General features: G+C 51.2%; 1 protein-coding gene across 1 annotated transcript; it reads left to right on the top strand.

The window, feature by feature from the left end:
* Positions 1-8,479: 8,479 nt before the first annotated feature.
* On the top strand, positions 8,480-8,890 carry LOC141161104 (histone H3-like). The gene has a single exon (XM_073645878.1). It carries the CDS (start codon positions 8,480-8,482, stop codon positions 8,888-8,890), a length of 411 nt encoding a protein of 136 aa, XP_073501979.1.
* The last annotated feature ends 13,052 nt before the right edge of the window (positions 8,891-21,942 follow it).

The following is a 21,942-nucleotide window of genomic DNA, read 5'->3' as shown; positions in this document are numbered from 1 at the left end:
CGGTGAAATCGGTGATGTGCGGGTAACAGACCCCATACCCATTGTTATCCCTCCAATGAGTGAAATGCTCATCTGGTGTAGAGCTGCCATAGGTCTAAGAGGACAGAGCTACCAGGCGGTAATAGAACCCCTTTGCTCTGAGCATAGACCCACGCTCTTAACCGCCAGGGGAGTGGTAGATGAACGTAATGGGAGGGTGCCCGTCCGTCTTCTCAACTTAGGGGAAGATGAGGTCAAACTGCCACGTTATGCCACTGTTGCCAAATTACATGCTGTCAATAACAACTGCATCCATGAGGAGGAGTCCTTAACTTCACCAGACGAAGTGGAGGATAATGACCCTGCAACCCAGGTGGAGGATTGGTGTCAACAGCTCCATGTTGGGACAGACACTACTCCTGCCCATCAAAAACAGGGTGTACACCGGGTGGTTCAAGAATACTCGCAGGTGTTCAGTAAACATCCACTAGACTTCGGGAGGGTTAAGGGGGTTCATCATCATATCCCCACAGGCAACCATTCCCCAATCAAAGAACGTTATAGGCCTATACCCCCAGCTCACTACCAGAAGGCAAAAGAAATGCTGCATGACATAAGGAAGGCGGGAGTAATAAGGGATAGTTGTAGTCCCTGGGCAACTCCCCTAGTGTTAGTGAGGAAAAAGGACGGGAGCATGAGAATGTGTGTAGATTACCGTCAAGTAAATCGCATTACACATAAAGATGCATACCCTTTACCACGCGTAGAGGAGTCCCTAGCTGCCTTAAAGTCTGCAAATTACTTTTCCACCTTTGACCTCACTAGTGGGTACTGGCAAATAGCTGTGGCTGAGGAGGATAGGGAAAAGACGATCTTCACCACTCCGATGGGACTCTGCGAGTTCAACAGTATGCCGTTCGGACTCTGCAATGCCCCCGGAAAGTTCCAGAGATTAATGGAGTGCTGCCTGGGACACCGCAACTTCGAAACTGTGTTACTTTACCTGGACGATGTAATTGTGTACTCCAGAACATACAAGGACCACTTGAAACACCAGGCAGAGGTATTTGAGTCACTGTCCCGGTACAGGATGAAGTTGAAGCCCTCAAAGTGCCACCTGCTCAAGAGGAAGGTACAGTACCTGGGGCACATTGTCAGTCCGGAAGGGGTAGCACCAGACCCGGAGAAAGTCACAGCCATCCAGAATTGGCCAGAGCCGAAAAACCTCAAGGAGGTGCGTCAGTTCTTGGGACTAGTATGATACTACCGGAGGTTCGTAAAGGACTACACTAAGAAGGCAGCTCCTCTGCAAGACCTCCTGGTAGGGCAGTACCCCAAAGGCAGAAATCCCCCATTCCACTGGGGTAAGGAGCAAGCCGAGTCGTTTCAGGAGATGAAGGAGATCCTGACAGGTGATGAGATCCTAGCCTACCCTGACTACAGCCAACCGTTCCTGTTGTATACAGATGCCAGCAACGAAGGGCTGGGTGCTTTATTAAGTCAGAAGCAGAATGGCCAAGAGAAGGTGATCGCATACGCGAGCAGGAAGCTCCGCCCGACTGAAAGAAATCAAGAGAACTATAGCAGCTTCAAGTTGGAGTTCCTGGCCTTGGTCTGGGCCATCACTGAAAGGTTCAAGCACTACCTGGCCTCCAGCAAGTTCACTACCTTTACTGAAAACAACCCCTTGACCCATCTTGAAACAGCGAAGTTGGGGGCACTGGAACAACGATGGATGGCTCGGCTGTCAAACTACCAATTTACAATTAAATACCGGGTGGGCCGCAAGAACGCCAACGCCGATGCCCTGTCTAGGATGCCTCACCAGTCAGACACAGAGGAAGAAGTGGATGACCTGGAAGAGGTAGAGCTACCTGCCTTTCATCGGAGTGGGATGATCCACGAGCAATGACCTTCCAGGAAACAGCGTGGAAAGACGTTAAACCCCCTGCCTCACCACAGCTGGAAAGAGACCCAGGACAGCGACCCGGTTGTCAGCCGCATCAAGGAGCTGATAACCCAAGAAGGTGCCTCCCTGGAGAAGGATGCGGCTCTCCAAGCAAATCAGCTGTGGAACGAGAGAAGCCGGCTGTTTATCTACCGTGAGAAGCTGTGCCGGAGGTACGTTAATCCAAAAACCCACGAGATGGTATGGCAGATAGTGGTCCCGAAGACAGACATCCAGATGGTATTAGAAGCTTACCACGATCAGGCGGGGCACTTTGACTGGAAAAAGCTAGAGACCCTGCTGAAATGTCGATTCTACTGGGTAGGAATGCGCAGCTCCATTGAGAGGTGGTGCCGGGACTGTGGACCCTGTGGCCTAAGAAGAAAAGACTTCAGCAGCCAGAAGGCACCCCTGCAACCTATCAAGACGACTCGGCCCCTGGAGATCGTGGCCCTGGACCATGTCAAGCTCTCCTCCAGCAGGTCAGGGTACTCCTATGCTCTGACCATGGTGGATCACTACTCATGTTTCCTGGTGGTCACCCCCGTCAAAGACCTGATGGCAGAGACAGCAGCAAAGACGTTCCAAGCGTACTTCTGCAGACCCCACAGATATCCTGAGCAGGTGCTGACGGACCAAGGCCCGGCCTTTGAGGCTGAATTGTTCAAGGAGTTCTGCCATTTGTACTGGTGTAAAAAAATCAGAACTACACCGTACCATCCACAAACTAACGGTCTCAGCGAAAAGATGAACATCATCATCGACCTGCTAAAGACCATACCACTTGAGGAGAGAAATCAGTGGCCAGACCTACTACCTGACTTAGTGGATCAGTATAATCATATAGCAGTCAGTTCCACCAATTGCACTCCGGCATATCTCATGCGGGCAAGGCCAGGAAAGCTGCCGATGGATCTGGAGCTTGGTGTTGATGAGCCTGAAGCTGATATGACCACTGAAAACTGGGACAAGACCAGACAAGAGCAGTATAGAAGGGTACAAGCTTGTGTCAAGGACAGTCTTACTCGGGTGAGAGAAAAGCAGGAAAGTCAATACAACAAGAACGCACCCGCAGAACCTTTCATACCAGGTGAAACAGTACTAAAAAGAAAAAGACGCAACCACAAACTTGATGACCAGTGGGAAAAAGACCCCTACACTGTGTTACCGTCAAGGTTTGACAATAAGAAGACATGCATAATCAGTCGAGATGGAGGAAAAAGGTCCACAGCAGTGTCCAGGGACCATCTAAAGTTGTGTCCAGAATTACTGAAACCCCAAGAAAAAGTGCCTTTCACAATTCTGGAAGAACCTGAAGAAACAGTGATCCACACTGACCTAGGAGACTTCCCAGCAGATTGGCCTCAAATAGGAAGAGCAGTAATTATTCCAGTACTCCAATTCTATGAATAGCCAGAAAACCCTCCACCGCAAGTTGAACCTGTAAGCGCTGAAGAAGAGCCAGCTCAAGAAGTATCCCCGGATGAAGGATCCCCGGAAGGAGCAGAGCAAGAGGGCCCAGCCAATGGTAGACTTGCTAGTCCAAGAGAGAGGTTAAGGCAGTTTTACAACATGGTTACACGTAGAACTGGTAGAGTAACTGAGAATACAGACACTGATATCCCACCAACCACCGCACTACGCAGATCAGCACGTAGCACGCGAGGTAAACCCCCTGCTAGGTACATTGAATAAAATGGTAAAAAATTTCTGGAAGTGTAGATAGTTACCCCAGTGGTATCGTATATTAAATTGTAATGTACTGCATAATTGTTTATTTTCATGCATGCTTATCAATTTATACTTCACCTCATTAATTCTATTACTTACATAAAGGACTTCGTGGCTGAGGACTATGTGCAGCCCAAAAACTGCTATTGTATATAATTGCACTCCCTGGAGTGCCTCTTTTAGGTGACCTCAGAAGAAAAACCTGTCTGGAGTGGCTATTTTGGAGGTCCAACTCTGGATCTTCATGCTCTGCAGCCAGCCCAGGGCCTACGTAGAGGGTTTAGGATAGATCCCTCCAAATCACCAAAGTACTCTATCCTGTGAGATGGACATCCTGTATGGGAACCTCACCATAGGAGACTTGGAGTCTGAGGACACTCTGTATTTGCTATTGTTATGTAACGTTTAAGATTCGTGCCTCCATAAATGGGAAGATTGTTCTTATATTGCTTATGTTTCCTATTGTTATTGTTGTTTTAAAACATACTTCCGCCCGGGAGTGCTGAGTTTAACTAGGGGGGAATGTGACGCCCAGCTGTGCTTGGTATCACAGATCCTTGAAGGGTGTATTGAAGGATTCCTCCACAAGAGGCCCCCATAACCATTCACACATCTCCACCTTCCACCTCAGACCACCAGAGGGAGCCCGTTAGGGATAGATAAATAGGGAAGGTGGAGCCAGGCAGCAGTTAGTCTAGACTGGACACGACAGAGAGCAAACCTGTTGAGAGAGTTCCTGCAGTATAGAAGCCTGAAAGAGGTCAGTCTGCAGTGGAGCGCAGTCCAGACTCGGTTGTAGCTCAGAGAGGTGAGCTTAGCTTAGGTGTGCCGGCGCCATAAGATCAGTGAAGCACGGTAAGCTGCCGTTAGTGTGAGTAGCCTAGAGAGGGCCCGAGTAGGCCGAAGGCAAAGAGGAGAGTTAGTGCATAGGGGGCAGAGGAGCTTAACTGGCTCACCCCGAAGCAGTTACCGGACACCGGGTCCGAAGCTTACCAGGATCTCCACGACCCAGTAAGATAAACCGGAATCCCTGGAGAACTACAAGTCCCAGGATCGCTAAAGTGCTGATACGTAACAAGGCCAGGAGACACATAGGCCCCGTAAGTCGGGAGCGTGCACTACAAGAGAAGGCCCTACCACAAAGTCAGCCAGCGCAGGACAGAGAAAAAGTTAGGCCTAGCTCCAGGCAGGTCAGAAACTTACTACACAGAGGCAAGAAACAGGAAACCCAAAACCCGCTCATTGGGGAGGATCCTGACATGCACCCTTCACCCTACAGTGCTCCGGGACGTGCCTGAATTACCATCAGTAAAAGGTACTGATTGAGTATCGTGTCTGTCCCCGTTCTTGCTCTGACCCGGCTCGGTCTCGCCTGTCCTGCATCCTCCGTCATACACTGCCCTGTGGCCTAGCTCCACCTGTGGGGAGCTATACCACCCAGCTGCCTTATCATCGGCTTCAGTGGACTGCGCAGCGCTGGTGATCCTCACCAGAAGCCACAGGTGGCGTCACAAACTCTTTAATAAAACTTAACATCTATCAATGCCTTCTTTAAAGGAGAGACCCCAGGGTACGGGCCCGGGAGAAGACCGCCGCGACATCCCCAAGGCTAAAGACCCGGGTATCCGAGTCATCCTCATCCCCTGGGCTAGTCACCGGGGGCTTGGACGGGTGGTCTCCGCCTGACGGGCCTGTGTTTTGGCAGCCTTGGCACTCACCTCCAGGCGCTCACAGCGGATCCTCCTGTCTCGCCGCTCCTTCTCGAACTGGAGGAGCTCTTTACGGCAGGTCTCCTCCCACCTACGCGCTTCGGCCTGGGTCTCCCGGGGGAAGTCCATCAGGTCGTCCCCCGGTTGTCCCAGGCAAACTCTTCGGCCACTTGACAGGTGACCGGAGGTTCGGGTAGCGGCAGTAACGGGCTGCTGCGGGCCCTCTGTTGGTGCGGACCAGTCCGGGTTGGGGCAGGTGTTCACCCAGGTAAGCGGAGGGTTCCCCGGATCGGGAGTCGGGAGGCATAGCAGGTCTCCGAAAGTGGCGGTGGCTTTTGTCTCGGCCTCTGGAGCCAGGAGTTGCTCCCAAACAATGGCGCCCGGGGATAGGGGTGCCGGAAGGATATCTAGGAGGGCCTCGGTGCGTCCTGTGCCCGGGATAGGGGTTTCAGCCTTACCCTCACTTGGGCTGCACAGGGCCTCCTGGGCTTCCTCCGCCTGGGCTGGAGCCTCACTGGTCAGGCGCGATGAGCTCTGGCAGCGGGCCTTGATCCTCCGCAACACCTCTTCTCTCCATTCTGCGGCAGCCAGTCGCTGGGCCTCTTCGACCCTCCGGGTCAGTTCCTGCGTTTCACCACGGAGGAACTCGTCTTTCTCCGCGGTCAGGTGGATTCTCTCCATAGTGAGGGAGGTAGCAGCTGGTGGGCCAGCGACGGAGGACGTCTCCTTTGCTGCTTCCATCTTTGCTGCTCGGTACGGTCTGTTTCTCCTCCTTCTTTTGGGGCGGCTCCCTGAAGGGCACTCTTTGGAACGTCCCATCCGTCTTGACGGACACTACTATGCGGACTGTCTCTGCTGCAGGGGGCGGTCTGCACTTTTGGCGCCACTGGGGAGCCAGGCCCACGATGGCAGGACTTTGGTTGCTGTTGTTTTTGCACATAATCGCGTCCGTTCTTCTTGGGCGGTGCCACGTTAAGTGTGTAACAACAGTTTTTTGTGAAAAAGGCGCACAGTACCCGACGGCAATGAGGGTTTTCCTATTCCATTGCTGCGGGCACGCAATCCTGCCGACTACGCCAAGTTGGTGACTCGCCTCACCCTCCCTGAGCGGTGGGGTTACTCGGAGCCGGGTCAGTGTAGATGCAGTCGTGGCCTGGACCAGTTCCGTGCCCAGGGCTGTCACATTAAAATAATAGGCTTTTGGATGATTGGTTGTTCGGCTACGCCACCTGTGGTTTCTGGTGAAGGCCACCAGCGCTGCAACAGTCCACTGAGGCTGGTGTTAGGGGCAGCTAGAATGGGACAGCTCCCCACAGGCGGAGCAGGCCTCAGGGCAGTGTGCGAAGGAATGGTGGGTGCGGTGCCGCGCAGGAATAAACAAGCGGAGGCGGTGAATGAAGTCATCCGGGTCTTTACTCACTTTAGATGAACTTTCAGCCGCAAAGCTTCTCTCTGCTACTCACGGCGTACTGCAGCCACCGGGAAGGGGGTCCAGCACTTCCCAGGTAGATCAGGAGCACCTGTCGAGACCCCGCTGGTGTGTGTTCCTCTCCTTGGTAAGTTCTCACACTGAGCCTTCTCCTGACTGTGCGTGGAATGAACGTGGTGTAAGGCCGGGTCCCACTGGGTAAACGCAGTTTAAGAGATGCAGGTGGCGACTCCGCTCCGTCCGTATCACCCTGGGATCCACTAAGCCTCCGGGCTTCTCTGACTGAGACGTGAAGTGACAAACTCAGATATCGGGGGCCGGTTACCCCTTTTGCAGCAGGAATCCCTCTGACTAGGCCAGAGTAAAGAATACAGGTGGCGACTCGGCTCCGTCCGTATCCCCCTGGGATCCTTTTGCCTGTGGAGCCTATCTCCTCTGCTTCCCTCCTAGGCCTTCTTAGGATAGGACCCTGACCTTGTAGAGACAGTGGTTAACTCTGACCCGCACCTCGTCTCAAGGCCAGAGTACGAGGACCGCAAATCTTCAGCCAGCTACAGACTCTTGCTGGACCCTGACAGAAGACCCTCATTTAAAGACCTTGAACTATCTTTGGTTCCCCCCCATCTCCTCTATCCCGGGCCGGGGCAGCACCCTGGTGCATTTAGGCCCCCTACAGGACAGGAGTGATGTAGTGTTGAGTGTGGAGTGGGGTCTCGTGTGATGCTCTATCCATACCTAGAGGAGGAGATACCACACCTCATCTGAGGTGCAGTACCCCTGTGGCGACTGAACCTTCAGGGGTGCCACCACCTTGTCCCCTGCAGAGCTGTATGATCAGTGCCACCACCTTGTCCCGGCATAGCTGTATGATCAGAGCCACCATCTTGCCCCGGCATAGCTGTATGATCAGAGCCTCCACCTTGTCCCCTGAAGAGCTGTATGATCAGTGCCACTACCTTGTCCCCTGCAGAGCTATATGATCAGTGCCACCACCTTGTCCCCGGCAGATCTGTATGATCAGAGCCCGTATATCCTGCCGCTTCTAGATTATAGTGTGTTCATGGAGCGGCTCCAGTGTTATAATGAATAAGCTTTTCCCCACATCTCTGCATAGAGCTGCGCTGTGTCCCGATCACACCAGTGCAGGTGACCGATCAGTGTAATCAATGGAGGGAAGGGGCCGATGTCCTACAGAAATCTAATTCTTACATCATCCTAATCAATCACCACTTGTAACCTGCGTCTTTATTAGTGAAAGGATTAGTGTGCGGTTATTACTTCGATGTGAGAATTGGAGAACCAGTGATTTGACTGATGATAGATTAGAGCCTGTACAGCTCCGTGTACTGGTGACATAGAAGAACAGTGACGATGGCGGCTCCTGCTGTAGAAGCCGCATGTAGACATGGTGTGACCCTGTGCCAGTATCCGCAGCCAAAAGAGAGTGTGAACAGAGACCATGCCCCTCTTTTTGAGGGCGGGATTAATGGGCGTTGGGATGATTTTGTGAATAATGATTGGTTGCGGATATCACAAGTATTTTGGCGCCTTAGTTTAATTTATGAACCAGCCAATAGAGTTGTAGGGGGCGTGTTCATATGACGCGGTAACAGGAGCAGAGGAGTATAAATATCCCGCTCTCTCCGCTCCTCTCATCACTTCTGTTCTCCTCTATATAGAGCTATGGCCAGAACTAAGCAGACCGCTCGTAAATCCACCGGAGGGAAAGCTCCCCGCAAGCAGCTGGCCACTAAGGCCGCCAGGAAAAGCGCTCCCGCCACTGGCGGAGTGAAGAAGCCTCACCGCTACCGGCCAGGGACAGTCGCTCTCCGTGAGATCCGCCGTTACCAGAAGTCCACCGAGCTGCTGATCCGTAAGCTTCCCTTCCAGCACCTGGTGAGAGAAATCGCCCAGGACTTCAAGACCGATCTCCGCTTCCAGAGCTCGGCCGTCATGGCGCTGCAGGAGGCCAGCGAGGCTTATCTGGTGGGGCTGTTTGAGGACACAAATCTGTGCGCGATCCACGCTAAGAGGGTCACCATCATGCCCAAAGACATCCAGCTGGCCCGCCGGATCCGTGGGGAGAGAGCTTAGATCCGTCCTACACGTCTGACTATAACACAAAGGCTCTTTTCAGAGCCACCAAATCCTCCATAATAACGAGCTGATCCCTCACATCTGCTTCATATTCTGCTGAGTGTTCACTTGTGCTCAGTAACATCAGGGGCGCTCAGTTTTCTGCTCAGTCCGCTATTGGTATCTCGGTGGAGTTATTCCCTTCAATGCCGTTATAAGTGCAGCAATTGTTTAATTATAGCTCTGTAGTAGATTTCGCTTGATAATGTTAACCTACGATTTGGACAGTCCCCCACCCCTTTCTTTCAAGGTTCTTTAAATTGCAGTTCCTCGTTGATTTTTATATTACCGGAACATTGTTAGGCGTAGAGATATGCACCTTGTGTTACAGAAATCGGATACTGGTCCCTTGATCCAGTAACACTAGAGATTTCTCTATGCAGCTCAAGCGACCAGTGATCGCTCAACACAAGCAAATTATTTGATATCCTCCAGTCCTGAAACTAAGGGTTACTGAGACAAAAAACAGAAAACGACATCAACTAAGTGGGAATTTCAAATTATTTGACAGACTTAGCCCTTCCCCTTCTTCTGCTGATTGGATGAACACAGGACGGTTAGGGAGTTTGAATTTCCCCTCATTGTATTTTTTGCATCTTCTAAATGTATTGTAACTTCTGCTGTGAAGAGAAGTATCCTGTGTATAGATAAACTCCACAGAGTACAATCTCATGTAATCACCTCTAGATCATGGTGGAGTCACTTAATACATTGTATATTTGGAAGGGGGGGATCTCCACACAGCAGAGAGAAAGGATGGTCACACTAGTTCATATGTAAAAAAATATTACTTTATTAGAAAAATATATATCACATCATGTACATATACATACGAAACATGTCCTGGAAAACAGAATGCTAAGACCAAGACATATAAATTAAAAAGGCCATGATCACAAAAAATAATAAAATTTGTGGCGCACCCGCGGCAAATAGTAGGCTAACATACTGCAAGTGCTAGTAGGGAAGAAAAAATATATATATATCAATATTCAAACGACTCAAAATTAGAGAATATCTCATCCCCATGTTCCATCTGCATCCCTATATGGCATCTAGAATACCCAATAAACTGAATATAATCATTCCCAACATACATATATAAATGGTACCATTAATTAGTGTCCAAATATTGGGGAAAGGTATACCTGGATCGTTGCTCAGCCACCAATTGAACCGCGGTAAGCGTCACCCCGACGCACGTTTCGGTAGGAAACCTTCTTCAAGGGGTGATCATATCTACCAGCCACCCACTATTTATACCCCTATGTCCAAAAGTGTAATGTGCATGTGCTTTGCCGGTGTGCGAAAGTAAAGCACGCGACCCACCCCCCCAGCTGCCATGGAGACACATGACCTGAGCACGTCATATGATCAGGAAGTCCTAACTCCCCATGAGTGTCGCCAGGTAACTACGGAGACGCGTCACCTGATCGCAACACATGATCCGGAAGTCCCGCCTCCGTCGTCAAGGACGCTGTAAGCACTGTCTATCCAGCCGTGGAATGACGCGGACACACCGCCGCCACCGAAACGCACAACGGCGTCGGCATCCAAAGGATGCCAAGGGCCGATGCGCACGTCAGGGAGGCGGAGGGACCGTGTACCAGCTGGACAGCCCAAGTGTGCGTCAATGCCATACATACAGTGCTATACTAGAACCTACAGAGGCCAATGCATATAAATATAGAAAAAGTGGCATTGTCATATGCACATGGCCTTATATAAATCGAGTGTACAAAGAGACTGTAAAATATATATATCGATCATCATTGGTTGTCACATGATAATGAACGAATGGGGATAGGAAAAGGGGGGAGGGAAAAAGGGGAAAGGGGAGGAGAAACAGGAAGAGAAAAAGAGAAGAAGAAGAGGGAACGGGTTCCACAACTCTATTGTCCATACATTGTACATATGATGTATCTATCAAGATGTCCCAGGTTACACTATACTGAAGGAAATAAAATTCCATATATGTACACAATGGACTTACCAATGGTGATAGTCATATGTGGACATATTCACATAAATGCACATACATTATTAACCATCATCATATTGTATATTGTCGTATGCAGCTCCATTTCTTCTTCATATCTTTACTCCACCAGGACACCATCCCAAATCCCTTGGTCGGTGCTCACCGAAAATCAGTATATAGTGTATTTGATAGTAGTCAATCAGTAAAGATAAGTAAGCCAAAGTAAGAGGTATCGATCTAATAGGGGTAAATACATATGAAGTTAAAAACTGGAAAGACAACAATAAAAACATATACATATTGGTCATGGAAGATGTATCAGGCATCACATGCAGGTATGAGACTACAAAAATGGGACAAAACTAATATTTTCATTCAACCCCTTGGGTTGCAAGGTTTTCAACGCCCAAATCCACTTAGACTCTAACTGGGCTAATCTCTGTGTGACCCGACCACCACGGATACCAACAACTATATTATCGATACCCTTTATTCTTAATCCCATGGCGTCACATCCATGGTATAGCTTAAAATGGCGTGGGATGGTTTTGAGCGTGGATGCGTCGTTATGGCCACGTGCCGCCTCAATGCCCAACACATGCTCTCTTGCCTGTGTTTTTAGTTGACGTATGGTCATGCCCACATATATGAGCCCACACGGACAAGATGCATGGTAAATCACGTGTCGTGTTTGGCAAGTGATGTAACACTTAATAGTATATCCTGTGCCGTCTGAGCTATAAAAATCCGTGCACCGGTCTATATTAGAACAGGCGACACAATGGCCACAAGGACTGCAGCCCCGCCGTCCACCACCCACATCATCCAAAAAAGTGTGTCTGGGTTCGCCCACATAGTGGCTGCGCACTAGATGATCTCTAAGATTTTTTGTTCGTCTAAAGGTAATAGATGGCCTCTCCGAAATATACTTAGTCAATACCGGATCATTCATTAGAACCGGCCATGCCTTCTCAAGGGCCTTCCTCATCGCCGGCACCTGAGCATGATATTTGGTAATGAACCTTACAGTCTCCGTATTCGTATTGTCCCTTGACCTATACAACAAATCATTACGAATAGAGTGTCGAGCCCTATTAAAGGCTCTTTTAACCGATCTACGGCTATAGCCGCGTGCGAGAAATCTTTCTTTCAGAATATTGGCCTGAAGTAAAATATCGCTGTCAGTGGAACAGATCCTCCTGAGGCGCAAAAATTGTCCCACCGGGACTGAATTAATCATGTGCTGCGGGTGGGACGATGATGCATGCAGCAAAGTGTTAGTGGACGTGGGTTTCCTAAAGATATTTGTTTTGATGCTATGGTCCCCTTCCCTAATAAGGGACACGTCCAAGAATTCGGCCTTGTTGGGTTCACACTGATACGTGACACGAATGTTCATGTCATTGCTATTAAGTTCATCAATGAATAAAATGAGACATTGATACGTACCCTGCCAGATCAGTATATTTGGAGAAATAAAGTGAGAATCACGATAAGATAGTTATTCTTTTGAATAGGAGTAAATGTTGAGACGTTTTTGTAGTTGCTTGACTTCATCGGGGAAAGAAATGAAGAGCATTTTGTTATGGTAATTTATCTGTAGGGTTGCTGACTGCAGCCATTGGTATTTAATTCCTGCTTGGAAAAGTTCCTTTGTAGTGCTTTTAAAGGATTCCCCAGGGAAAAGTGTATTCTGGAGGTCTTTGAGAATGGAATCCAGCTGAGACCAGGGAACACTGTCAAAGTTCTGGGAGCGTTTTCTCAGACCCTCCCATCGCACAGGCCCTGAGGTGCGGGGTACTCTCACAAGGAGTGCAAAGTTTGGGAAGATGCTGAGGGAGTACCTTGCCGACCGTACCAACGTCCTCTGTGATTCCGCTGTGCCTTATAATTATTGGGTATCCAAGCAGGATACGTGGAATTAACTGGCTCTCTATGCCTTGGAGGTCCTGGCCTGCCTTGCCGCCAGCGTTTTATCAGAGCGGGTTTTTAGTGCCGCTGGTGGAATTATAACTGATAAGCGCATCTGCCTGTCAACTGAAAATGCTGACATGTTGACTCTTATAAAATTAAACAAGGGATGGATTGGGCAAGACTTCTCTACACCACCGAATGATAGCAGCGTAACATAAACTCAAATCCAGTGTCTTTTCTTGGGAGGTGTATTCCCATGCACCTTTTCACACCCACACATTGGTATACGCTTCCTGATTTTGGCTATTTGCTCTTGTCCTTCTCCTCATCCTCATCCTCCACCACCATATCACCAGGGTGACCGTGGTCCATGATGCATCACCCACATAATTTTTTTAAAGGGTGTTTTTGATGCCTATAAAAAAAAAAATTATACAGTATGTTCATGTATACCCCCCAGGGTTAAATGTTTGTCAGCTCATACACTTAGTGCATGGGCATTACAAGTATAGGAGGCCCACTCCTTTTTAATGGGAACATTTTTTTTCTGAGGCCATCCTCCATGTCTCTTCCAAGGGGTATTGAAGTGCCTCCAAATTTTTGGCAGCCCTTGCATTCACTACATAGGCCAACACTATGGTAGACTTTCTCCTTTCTAATGGGAATTTGTCGTTACTGTGGCCCTGCTCTATGTGGCTTTAAATTCTTAGTGGGTTTTTTCCTAAAATTGGTCAGCCGTTGGACTCACTGCATACCCTATAACTGTATAGCAGACCCTCTCCTTCCTAATGGGTACATGTCGTACCTTGTTACTGTGGCCCTGCTCTATGTGTCTTTAAATTCTTAGTGGGGTTTTTCCTAAAATTGGTCAGCCATTGGTCTCACTGCATAACCTATAACTGTATAGCAGACTCTGTCCTTTCTAAATGGAATATGTCGTTACTGTGGCCCTGTTCTATGTGTCTTTAAATTCTTAGAGGGGTTTTTCCCAAATTTTGGCAGCTCTTGCAGTCACAGCATGGGCATTACCACTATAGGAGACCCGCTCCTTTATAATGGGAACATTTTTTTACTGAGACCCTCCTCTATGTCTCTTCAAAGGGGTATTGGATTGCGTCCAAATTTTTGGCAGCCCTTGCAGTCACTGGATACGCAATAACAGTATAGGAGACCCACTTGTTAATAATGGGAACAACAACGCATAGCCGCCTGATGGCTCTCTAACAATAGCGAGGGCCAACTGCTGGCCTTTTAAGAATAGTAAGGGCCGTCTGATGTCCCTATAAAAATAGGCTTTATGACTTTCAGAGTCCCTCCTTCATAAATAAAACAGTATGTTTCTGATGATGTGTCACACACCACATTGCCAGATAAGGTTGTAAAATGTTAAAATGACATTTCCCAGTGAATGCATTTATCTTAAAAAATAACGTAAAAAAACAAAACAGTAGGATCTTTCTTTAGTATAAATAACAGCGTCACTAATTTAACCTCAATGTAATCACATTGTTCAGCTCCTGCACCTCCTCCTCCATCTCCGAAATGACTACATCAGTCACAAGCTGACAGCACTGCAGCACTGCCCTGGCCAAGTGGTAACAGGCTGTGCTGAAGATAACATGCTTAATGCTTAATTGACAAACCGCCCAGCGCTGCAGAGTTGTTGAAAGCTGTAACACAGCAGCCTGATCTGTGGTTCTCACCGCTGAAAATACAGCCAGGCATGGTCGTGTGTGACAATGGGCGGAACCTGGTGGCGGAGAAATGACAGCCGGGGTAGATACGGTTTCCCTCTATGCCAGTACTTTCACCGAGTTAAATACAACTCTCAGCAAAAAAAGCTGTGGACTGGCTCCATACCGTCCCTGGCCACATTCACCTGTCCACGTGTTTGTGGGTAGGCAGTCTTTACCAGTAAGTGCACTGGGGAGGGCACGGGTAATGTTGTGGGACCCGTGCTTGTGGAAGGCGGAGACGATACCGGGAGAAATAGTGGTGGCTGGGGACAAAGCATGGGCACCCAGCTGACGCCGGCATGAGGTTATGAAAAGCATCCGCCTCCACGACCCTAAAAGGCCACATTTCAAGTGCAAGCAGCTGTCAAAAATTTGGCAGTATAGTATTGCAGCCTGTAGGTGGGTGTCTGGCTGCATACTTGTGCTTGCATTCCAAGGAATGGGGTAAGGACAACTGAACGCTGCACTGGGACAAGGACATGGACGGTGATTGTTGCAAGTCTGCAACGACAGGCGCATGGCTGGAGGCATCTTATCACTTATGATGGGCACACTTTTAGGCAGTGACCTGGGAGTCAGAAATGGTTCCAGAGGTCTTCCCCATGCTGTTCCCATGTCTTTTCAGCACTGTATGCATGTGTCTGATGATGTGTCACACACCACATGGCCAGATAAGATTGTAAAATGTTAAAATGACATTTCCCAGTGAATGCATTTGTCTTTGTTGAAAGCAATGCAAAAGTGCAAAAATGCATAAAAAATGTTACGTTTGAATATAGCCCAAGGTGTGGAGGAGTATTTTTGGTTTTGGTAATTTATTTTGCCTTATATACAAGTCATTACCCTGGAAAGGATGTTCCTTAATATATTTCCCAGGAAAGTGCATTTTGCTTTTGTTTCTGTATGTTCTACTGTGAATCCGTAAAAGTGGCGTAATACTCTGACAACGTTGTTGACAGCAGTGACCTGGGAGTCAGAAATGCTTCCAGGGGTCTTCCCCATGCTGTTCCCATGTCATTTGAGCACTGTTCGATTTGGCCAATTTTTAGGCCCTCTGCAAACCACCGGGGGGAGCCGCGTGAAAAATGCTTGAGTTTTCCATAGAATTACATTGGGCTCATTGCTCGGGTAAAGCACCCGAGTATTCCAATTTGCTCGACCCGAGCAACGAGTACTCGAGCATTTTAGTGCTCGCTCATCACTACTCCCTAGCTCAGCAGCAGCTCTCCCTACACTGTCTGATTCCGGAGTGACTGTGACAAGCATGGCGGCGCCAGGTCTGATATTGACCCCTGATATAGACCTGATGACGCTGTGCGGCCAGCCAGTCACTGTAATGCCACAACCAACTTGGCTATGACATGACATTGACTGTCACGCAACCCCTGCATGGTAATTGGCTGTATAATATGCGCCAAATATGTGGGGTGGCGATTCAAGCTCCCGAACATTCAAAAAATACTCGCCAGCAACGAGCATCTCGAGCTCGTAACGAATAGTGGTGAGCATGCTGCTCATCACTAATAAACTCCACCGACCACAATCTCATGTAATCACCTTTCATAAAACAGTGAAGTAATTTCATTATTTAGAGAAACTAAACCGAATCAATTCCTAAAATAGGAATGAGACCAAAAGAAGTCAGATCTGAGGAGCAAGGGCTTAAATAAGTCACTGAACTTCCATCTGAAATCACAAGGGCATTGGTGAAAGTGCTGAGCTGTGAAGGAGAACCCAAAAGCAGCCCCAGTTTTTTCGCCATCTTCTTCGTTAGCCCTTAGCCTTCACTTCTACTTGCGCCACCTGCTATTTACCCTGTCACTAGACAGAGACCCGGGCTATGTGGCCAGACAACTCGGGGAGACAGGAGAGAACACAGAAGCAGCCACAGCTCTGATGTAGACGCGGTGGTGGCTCTCAGAAGAGCCTTTGGGGTGATGGCGGAGCAGCAGACGAAGCAGATCACTTGGCGCTGATGTATTTGGTGACGGCCTTGGTGCCCTCGGACACGGCGTGCTTGGCCAGCTTTCCGGGCAGCAGCAGGTGCACGGCGGTCTGGATCTCCCGGGAGGTGATGGTGAAGCGCTTGTTGTAGTGAGCCCGGCGGGAGGATTCCCCATGCGATGCGCTCGAAGATGTCGTTGACAGAGTAGTTCATGATGCCCATGGCCTTGGAGGAGATGCCGGTGTTGGGGTGGACCTGCTTCAGCACCTTGTACACGTAGATGGCGTAGCTCTCCTTCTTGCTCTTCCTAAGTTTCTTGCCGTCCTTCTTCTGAGTCTTAGTGACGGCTTTCTTGGAGCCCTTCTTGGGCGCTGGCGCAGACTTGGCGGGATCAGGCATGGTGAGTATACAGAGATCACAACTCGGAGAAGAGAGAACAATGTTCCTGCTCCTCCAGCGCAGCGGTATTTATAGCCACACAAGCAAATGAGCAATGCTGTTTGCTCCTCTTCTACTGGGTAAGAAAGTCATGTGACCTTCGTAAGCTGAGCCCGCTGCGTCTTATTGGTGTTTCTACAAGTCTGCTCTCCTTTGACGGCTTCAGATCCATCCAATGATAAGGCAGGAGGTCGGGGCAGCAGCGGATAAAAAGCGACTGAGGAGACAGAAACGGCATTATTGGAGAGTTCAATTCTTCCTCTAATTTTGACTTTTTGGAGACTATTACAGCGATGTCTGGACGCGGCAAACAAGGAGGCAAAGTCCGTGCTAAGGCAAAGACCCGCTCATCCCGGGCAGGACTCCAGTTCCCAGTCGGCCGTGTGCACATGTGGCGCCCCAGGGGTCTGGTTTCCACAGTGGCGGCGGTGTTGTGTCTGGGAGCGGGTGGGAGGTCTCTTGGTCGGGAATCCTGTGCGTTCCGCACCTCCTGCCCGGTCCTGGGAGGGGAGGAACTTCCCCTGTATGGACCTGGGGCTGAGGCAGGGTTAGAGAGTTCAGAGGGAGAGTTCAGCCAGGAGGGCTGACAGGGAGCTGTGGCTCCGGCTGGGCCCAGCTCCTGGGCCATGCCAGAAGTAGAGACAGAGAAAAGAAGCAGCTATGGGAAGAAACAACAGGAGCTCTGTGGGGGCAGTGTTACAAAGAGTCAGGGGCTGGCAGCTGCAGAGCTCGCCCTGACTGAGAAGATTTCTTACCGGACCCGGAGTCCGAGGCTGTGGGGACTAACTCCTACCCAGCAGCAGAATCCGTCAGGCAGGGGATTTCAGGTCCTCTGGCCAAGAAACCCGATGGCACGGTCACACGCATGGGACCAGCACCGCCGTCGTGGAGCGGAAGCTACTAGAAGGCCCCGAGTCACCGGCCATACGGGTGAGCACCACACGGTACACTCAGGGACGTGGGCTACTTATACCCGCCTCTAGCAAGGTAGCCAGAAGAGTACAGTTAGTTTGGGAGGCCTACAAATCCGCCTGGCCAGGGGAGATCCCATCTGCTCAAGGACTGACCAGGCCCCAATCGCTAGCCAGTACTCCGGGAGGGTCTATCGTTGTCACCAGTAAAGACCCTGAACTACACCGTCCCGTCTCTGAGTGGTTCCTGCTACCCCCATCATCCACGTCGGCTGCCCTGAGGCCATACCCCTCCCGTTGGGGGTTATACTATCACGCTGCACAATCCTACCACCGGCCTCAGCGGTCTGCCCTGCAGCGGCAGCTCCAAAGCTGCATTCAACGGGTGGCGTAGTCATCCAACATCCACTGCTAATAGACCGCCACTTAGTTTGACTCCCTGGGCACGGACCGGGTCACCGCCACGAGACTGCAACCCTCAAGAGATCCGGCTCCGGGTAAGCTCCCGCATGCGCAACGCAGCGCGACACAGGCCCAGGGGCGCGTCAACTTTTGGCGTAGTCGGCAGGATTTCGTGCCCGCAACCACCGGGTACTGCGTGCGTGAAAAAGACTGTTCAAACTTACCTGTGGTGAAGATTCCCGCCATCCGGCACCATCTTCCGCTTCCTTCCCGCCATCGGTGGAGTTTTCCCGCCATCCGGCGCCATCTTCGGCCTTCTTCCCGCCATACGTGGAGTTTTCCCGCCATTGGACGCCATCTTGAGGACGCCGCGCGGGAAGAAGAGGGGCGTGGACTCCGAAAGCGCGCGAGAACTGAAGCCCCGCCTCACGTCCGGACGTTGCGTAAGGTCCTGGAAGGAGCCCAGCAGACGCCGACGTCACAGGAGCGCGACGGAAGGTCCTCAACCCTGACGATCCACTGCGGAGCCGCGGCCTACGGAAGAGGATCATCGCAAGGTAGGCCACGGTCCACTAGGGGGGAGAAGGATATCGGATACGGAGGAGAGCTTCACCGCTTCAACCCCCGCCAGCGCCACCGCTGTTGCGGTCATGCCTTTCACCATGCCCTATATCCCGGGGGCAGCCTGGCTACCCCAGTACTCAGGGGAGTCACATACCCTGCATGACTTTAGAGAAAAGCTGGATAGCCTCTTCCAGGTGTACCCCCTCACAGAGGAGCAAAAAATGAGCATCCTGGTGGCCCAATTAACCGGGGCAGCCCAAAGGGAGGTAAAGTCCTGGCCACCTGGGAGGAGGACTGTCGCAGAGATACTAACCCAGCTAACCGAGGAGGAGCTGCAGTACTACCAATACGAGGAAAGCCAAGAGGACCCGGACGGGTCTGAGGACTACCCTCAGGAGGGAGCACAAAGAGGACATAGCTACTGAAGGGAAGTAGCGTGAATAAAGAGCTGTACATAGTTACCCGTTAGGGTACAAGGACTGCTGCTAATTAAAATATGGTCCCCGTTGGGATTAGTGAATTGTTCCCCGTGTGTCCCTATCCCTTACCAGGCTGAGGACTGTGAGCAGCCATCCCCTATCCCTTACCAGGCTGAGGACTGTGAGCAGCCAATCCTTATCCCCACTGGCCGAGGACTGAGAGCGGCCATATCCTGTAAATAATTATGTGTTTCTAGTAATTTATGGGAGTCTTTGGTGGATTTACCGGGAATCCTTTGTACATGGTTGGAGCGTAACCCAGGAATGGACTAAAGACTGTTAAGGACTCGGGGCAGGACAGACCCCTACCTGGTTACGTCTCCCTGTTTTGGTGAAATGGACACCTTTGCTTTTCTTCAAAGACTGCACCCGGTTGCGGACACGCCGTAACCATCTTTATGTGTTTTTCTTATTGTATTATTATTGTTATTATCTTGTTATGTTTTTCTAAAAATATGTTTAGTCCCGGAGTACTAAATTTCACTAGGGGGGAATGTGGCGCCCCAGGGGTCTGGTTTCCACAGTGGCGGCGGTGTTGTGTCTGGGAGCGGGTGGGAGGTCTCTTGGTCGGGAATCCTGTGCGTGCCGCACCTCCTGCCCGGTCCTGGGAGGGGAGGAACTTCCCCTGTATGGACCTGGGGCTGAGGCAGGGTTAGAGAGTTCAGAGGGAGAGTTCAGCCAGGAGGGCTGACAGGGAGCTGTGGCTCCGGCTGGGCCCAGCTCCTGGGCCATGCCAGAAGTAGAGACAGAGAAAAGAAGCAGCTATGGGAAGAAACAACAGGAGCTCTGTGGGGGCAGTGTTACAAAGAGTCAGGGGCTGGCAGCTGCAGAGCTCGCCCTGACTGAGAAGATTTCTTACCGGACCCGGAGTCCGAGGCTGTGGGGACTAACTCCTACCCAGCAGCAGAATCCGTCAGGCAGGGGATTTCAGGTCCTCTGGCCAAGAAACCCGAAGGCACGGTCACACGCATGGGACCAGCACCGCCGTCGTGGAGCGGAAGCTACTAGAAGGCCCCGAGTCACCGGCCATACGGGTGAGCACCACACGGTACACTCAGGGACGTGGGCTACTTATACCCGCCTCTAGCAAGGTAGCCAGAAGAGTACAGTTAGTTTGGGAGGCCTACAACTCCGCCTGGCCAGGGGAGATCCCATCTGCTCAAGGACTGACCAGGCCCCAATCGCTAGCCAGTACTCCGGGAGGGTCTATCGTTGTCACCAGTAAAGACCCTGAACTACACCGTACCGTCTCTGAGTGGTTCCTGCTACCCCCATCATCCACGTCGGCTGCCCTGAGGCCATACCCCTCCCGTTGGGGGTTATACTATCACGCTGCACAATCCTACCACCGGCCTCAGCGGTCTGCCCTGCAGCGGCAGCTCCAAAGCTGCATTCAACGGGTGGCGTAGTCATCCAACATCCACTGCTAATACACCGCCACTTAGTTTGACTCCCTGGGCAAGGACCGGGTCACCGCCACGAGACTACAACCCTCAAGAGATCCGGCTCCGGGTAAGCTCCCGCATGCGCAACGCAGCGCGACACAGGCCCAGGGGCGCGTCACACAGGCTTCTCCGCAAGGGCCATTATGCCGAGAGAGTTGGAGACGGCGCTCCGGTCTGTAGCGTCGGCGTCCCTGCCTCCTGCTAGGCAGAGACTCCGTTCCTCTCACCTCCCTGCTCAGTCCTCGGCGTCCTCTTCCCGCGCTGCTGCCAGCGCTCGCCGCTTCCCGGGCACTGTGCTTAGGGCGCGCGCGCTCCCTCTCTCTTAAAGGGGCCGTGCGCGCCGTCCTAAGGAATCCCCGGCCAATTGCCGGTGGAGCTCCCATATATAAGGCACCTCCTCCAAAATGGAGGTGCCCGAGCAAAGTTGTTGCAATGCCTTTCACCTCTGCTTCAGCCTTCAGGTCCCATTGCCAGTCTGCTTTCCAGCTCTGTCTACCTGCTAGCATTTCTGCGGTCCGACAGTCTGTCTACCTGCATCCGCCAGTCTGTCTATGGACCAGTCCGCCGGCGGATCAGGAAGCACCTGCCTGATACCTGCCTGATACCTGCCTGAGACCACCTGCCAGCCAGCCGAGAGACTCTTACCCGCTCACCTGGGAGCGCTCACCTGCTACCCGCCAGCTAGCCTACCTGGAGGTGCTGCCGTCACTTGCCGTGACCACCTGCCAGCCAGCCGAGAGACTCTTACCCGCTCACCTGGGAGCGTTCACCTGCTACCTGCCTGCTAGCCTACCTGGAGGCTCTGCCGTCACTTGCCGTGACCACCTGCCTGTCTAGAGACTCTTACCTTGCTGTCACTTGCCGTGACCATCTGCCTGTCTAGAGACTCTTACCCTGCTGTCACTTGCCGTGACCACCCGTCTGTCAAGAAACTGTTCCCGTCACTTGCCGTGACCTCCTGCCCTTCTACCCAGAGACTGTTCCTGTCACTTGCCGTGACTACCTGCCCGCCTTCCCTGGGAGCCACCCGCTTCCTTACAAGGACTGCCCCTTTGTATAGTAGCTCAGAGGTTCCACCTCCCAGACCCGTTACAGTTTGCTCGGGCCATGGAACCCGGTGGCACCCAAGCTCCCTCGCTCTCGGACCTATGTCATGAACTTTCCCGTCAGAGGTCCCAACAGGACTCCATCTTGG

The sequence above is a fragment of the Phyllobates terribilis genome, unplaced genomic scaffold (genome assembly GCF_046119375.1).
Source record: "Phyllobates terribilis strain yellow unplaced genomic scaffold, ASM4611937v1 Scaffold_9__5_contigs__length_417890890, whole genome shotgun sequence".
Classification (NCBI taxonomy): domain Eukaryota; kingdom Metazoa; phylum Chordata; class Amphibia; order Anura; family Dendrobatidae; genus Phyllobates; species Phyllobates terribilis.
The sequence above is the reverse complement of the archived record's forward strand: the minus strand, read 5'-3'. Positions and strand labels throughout refer to the sequence as shown.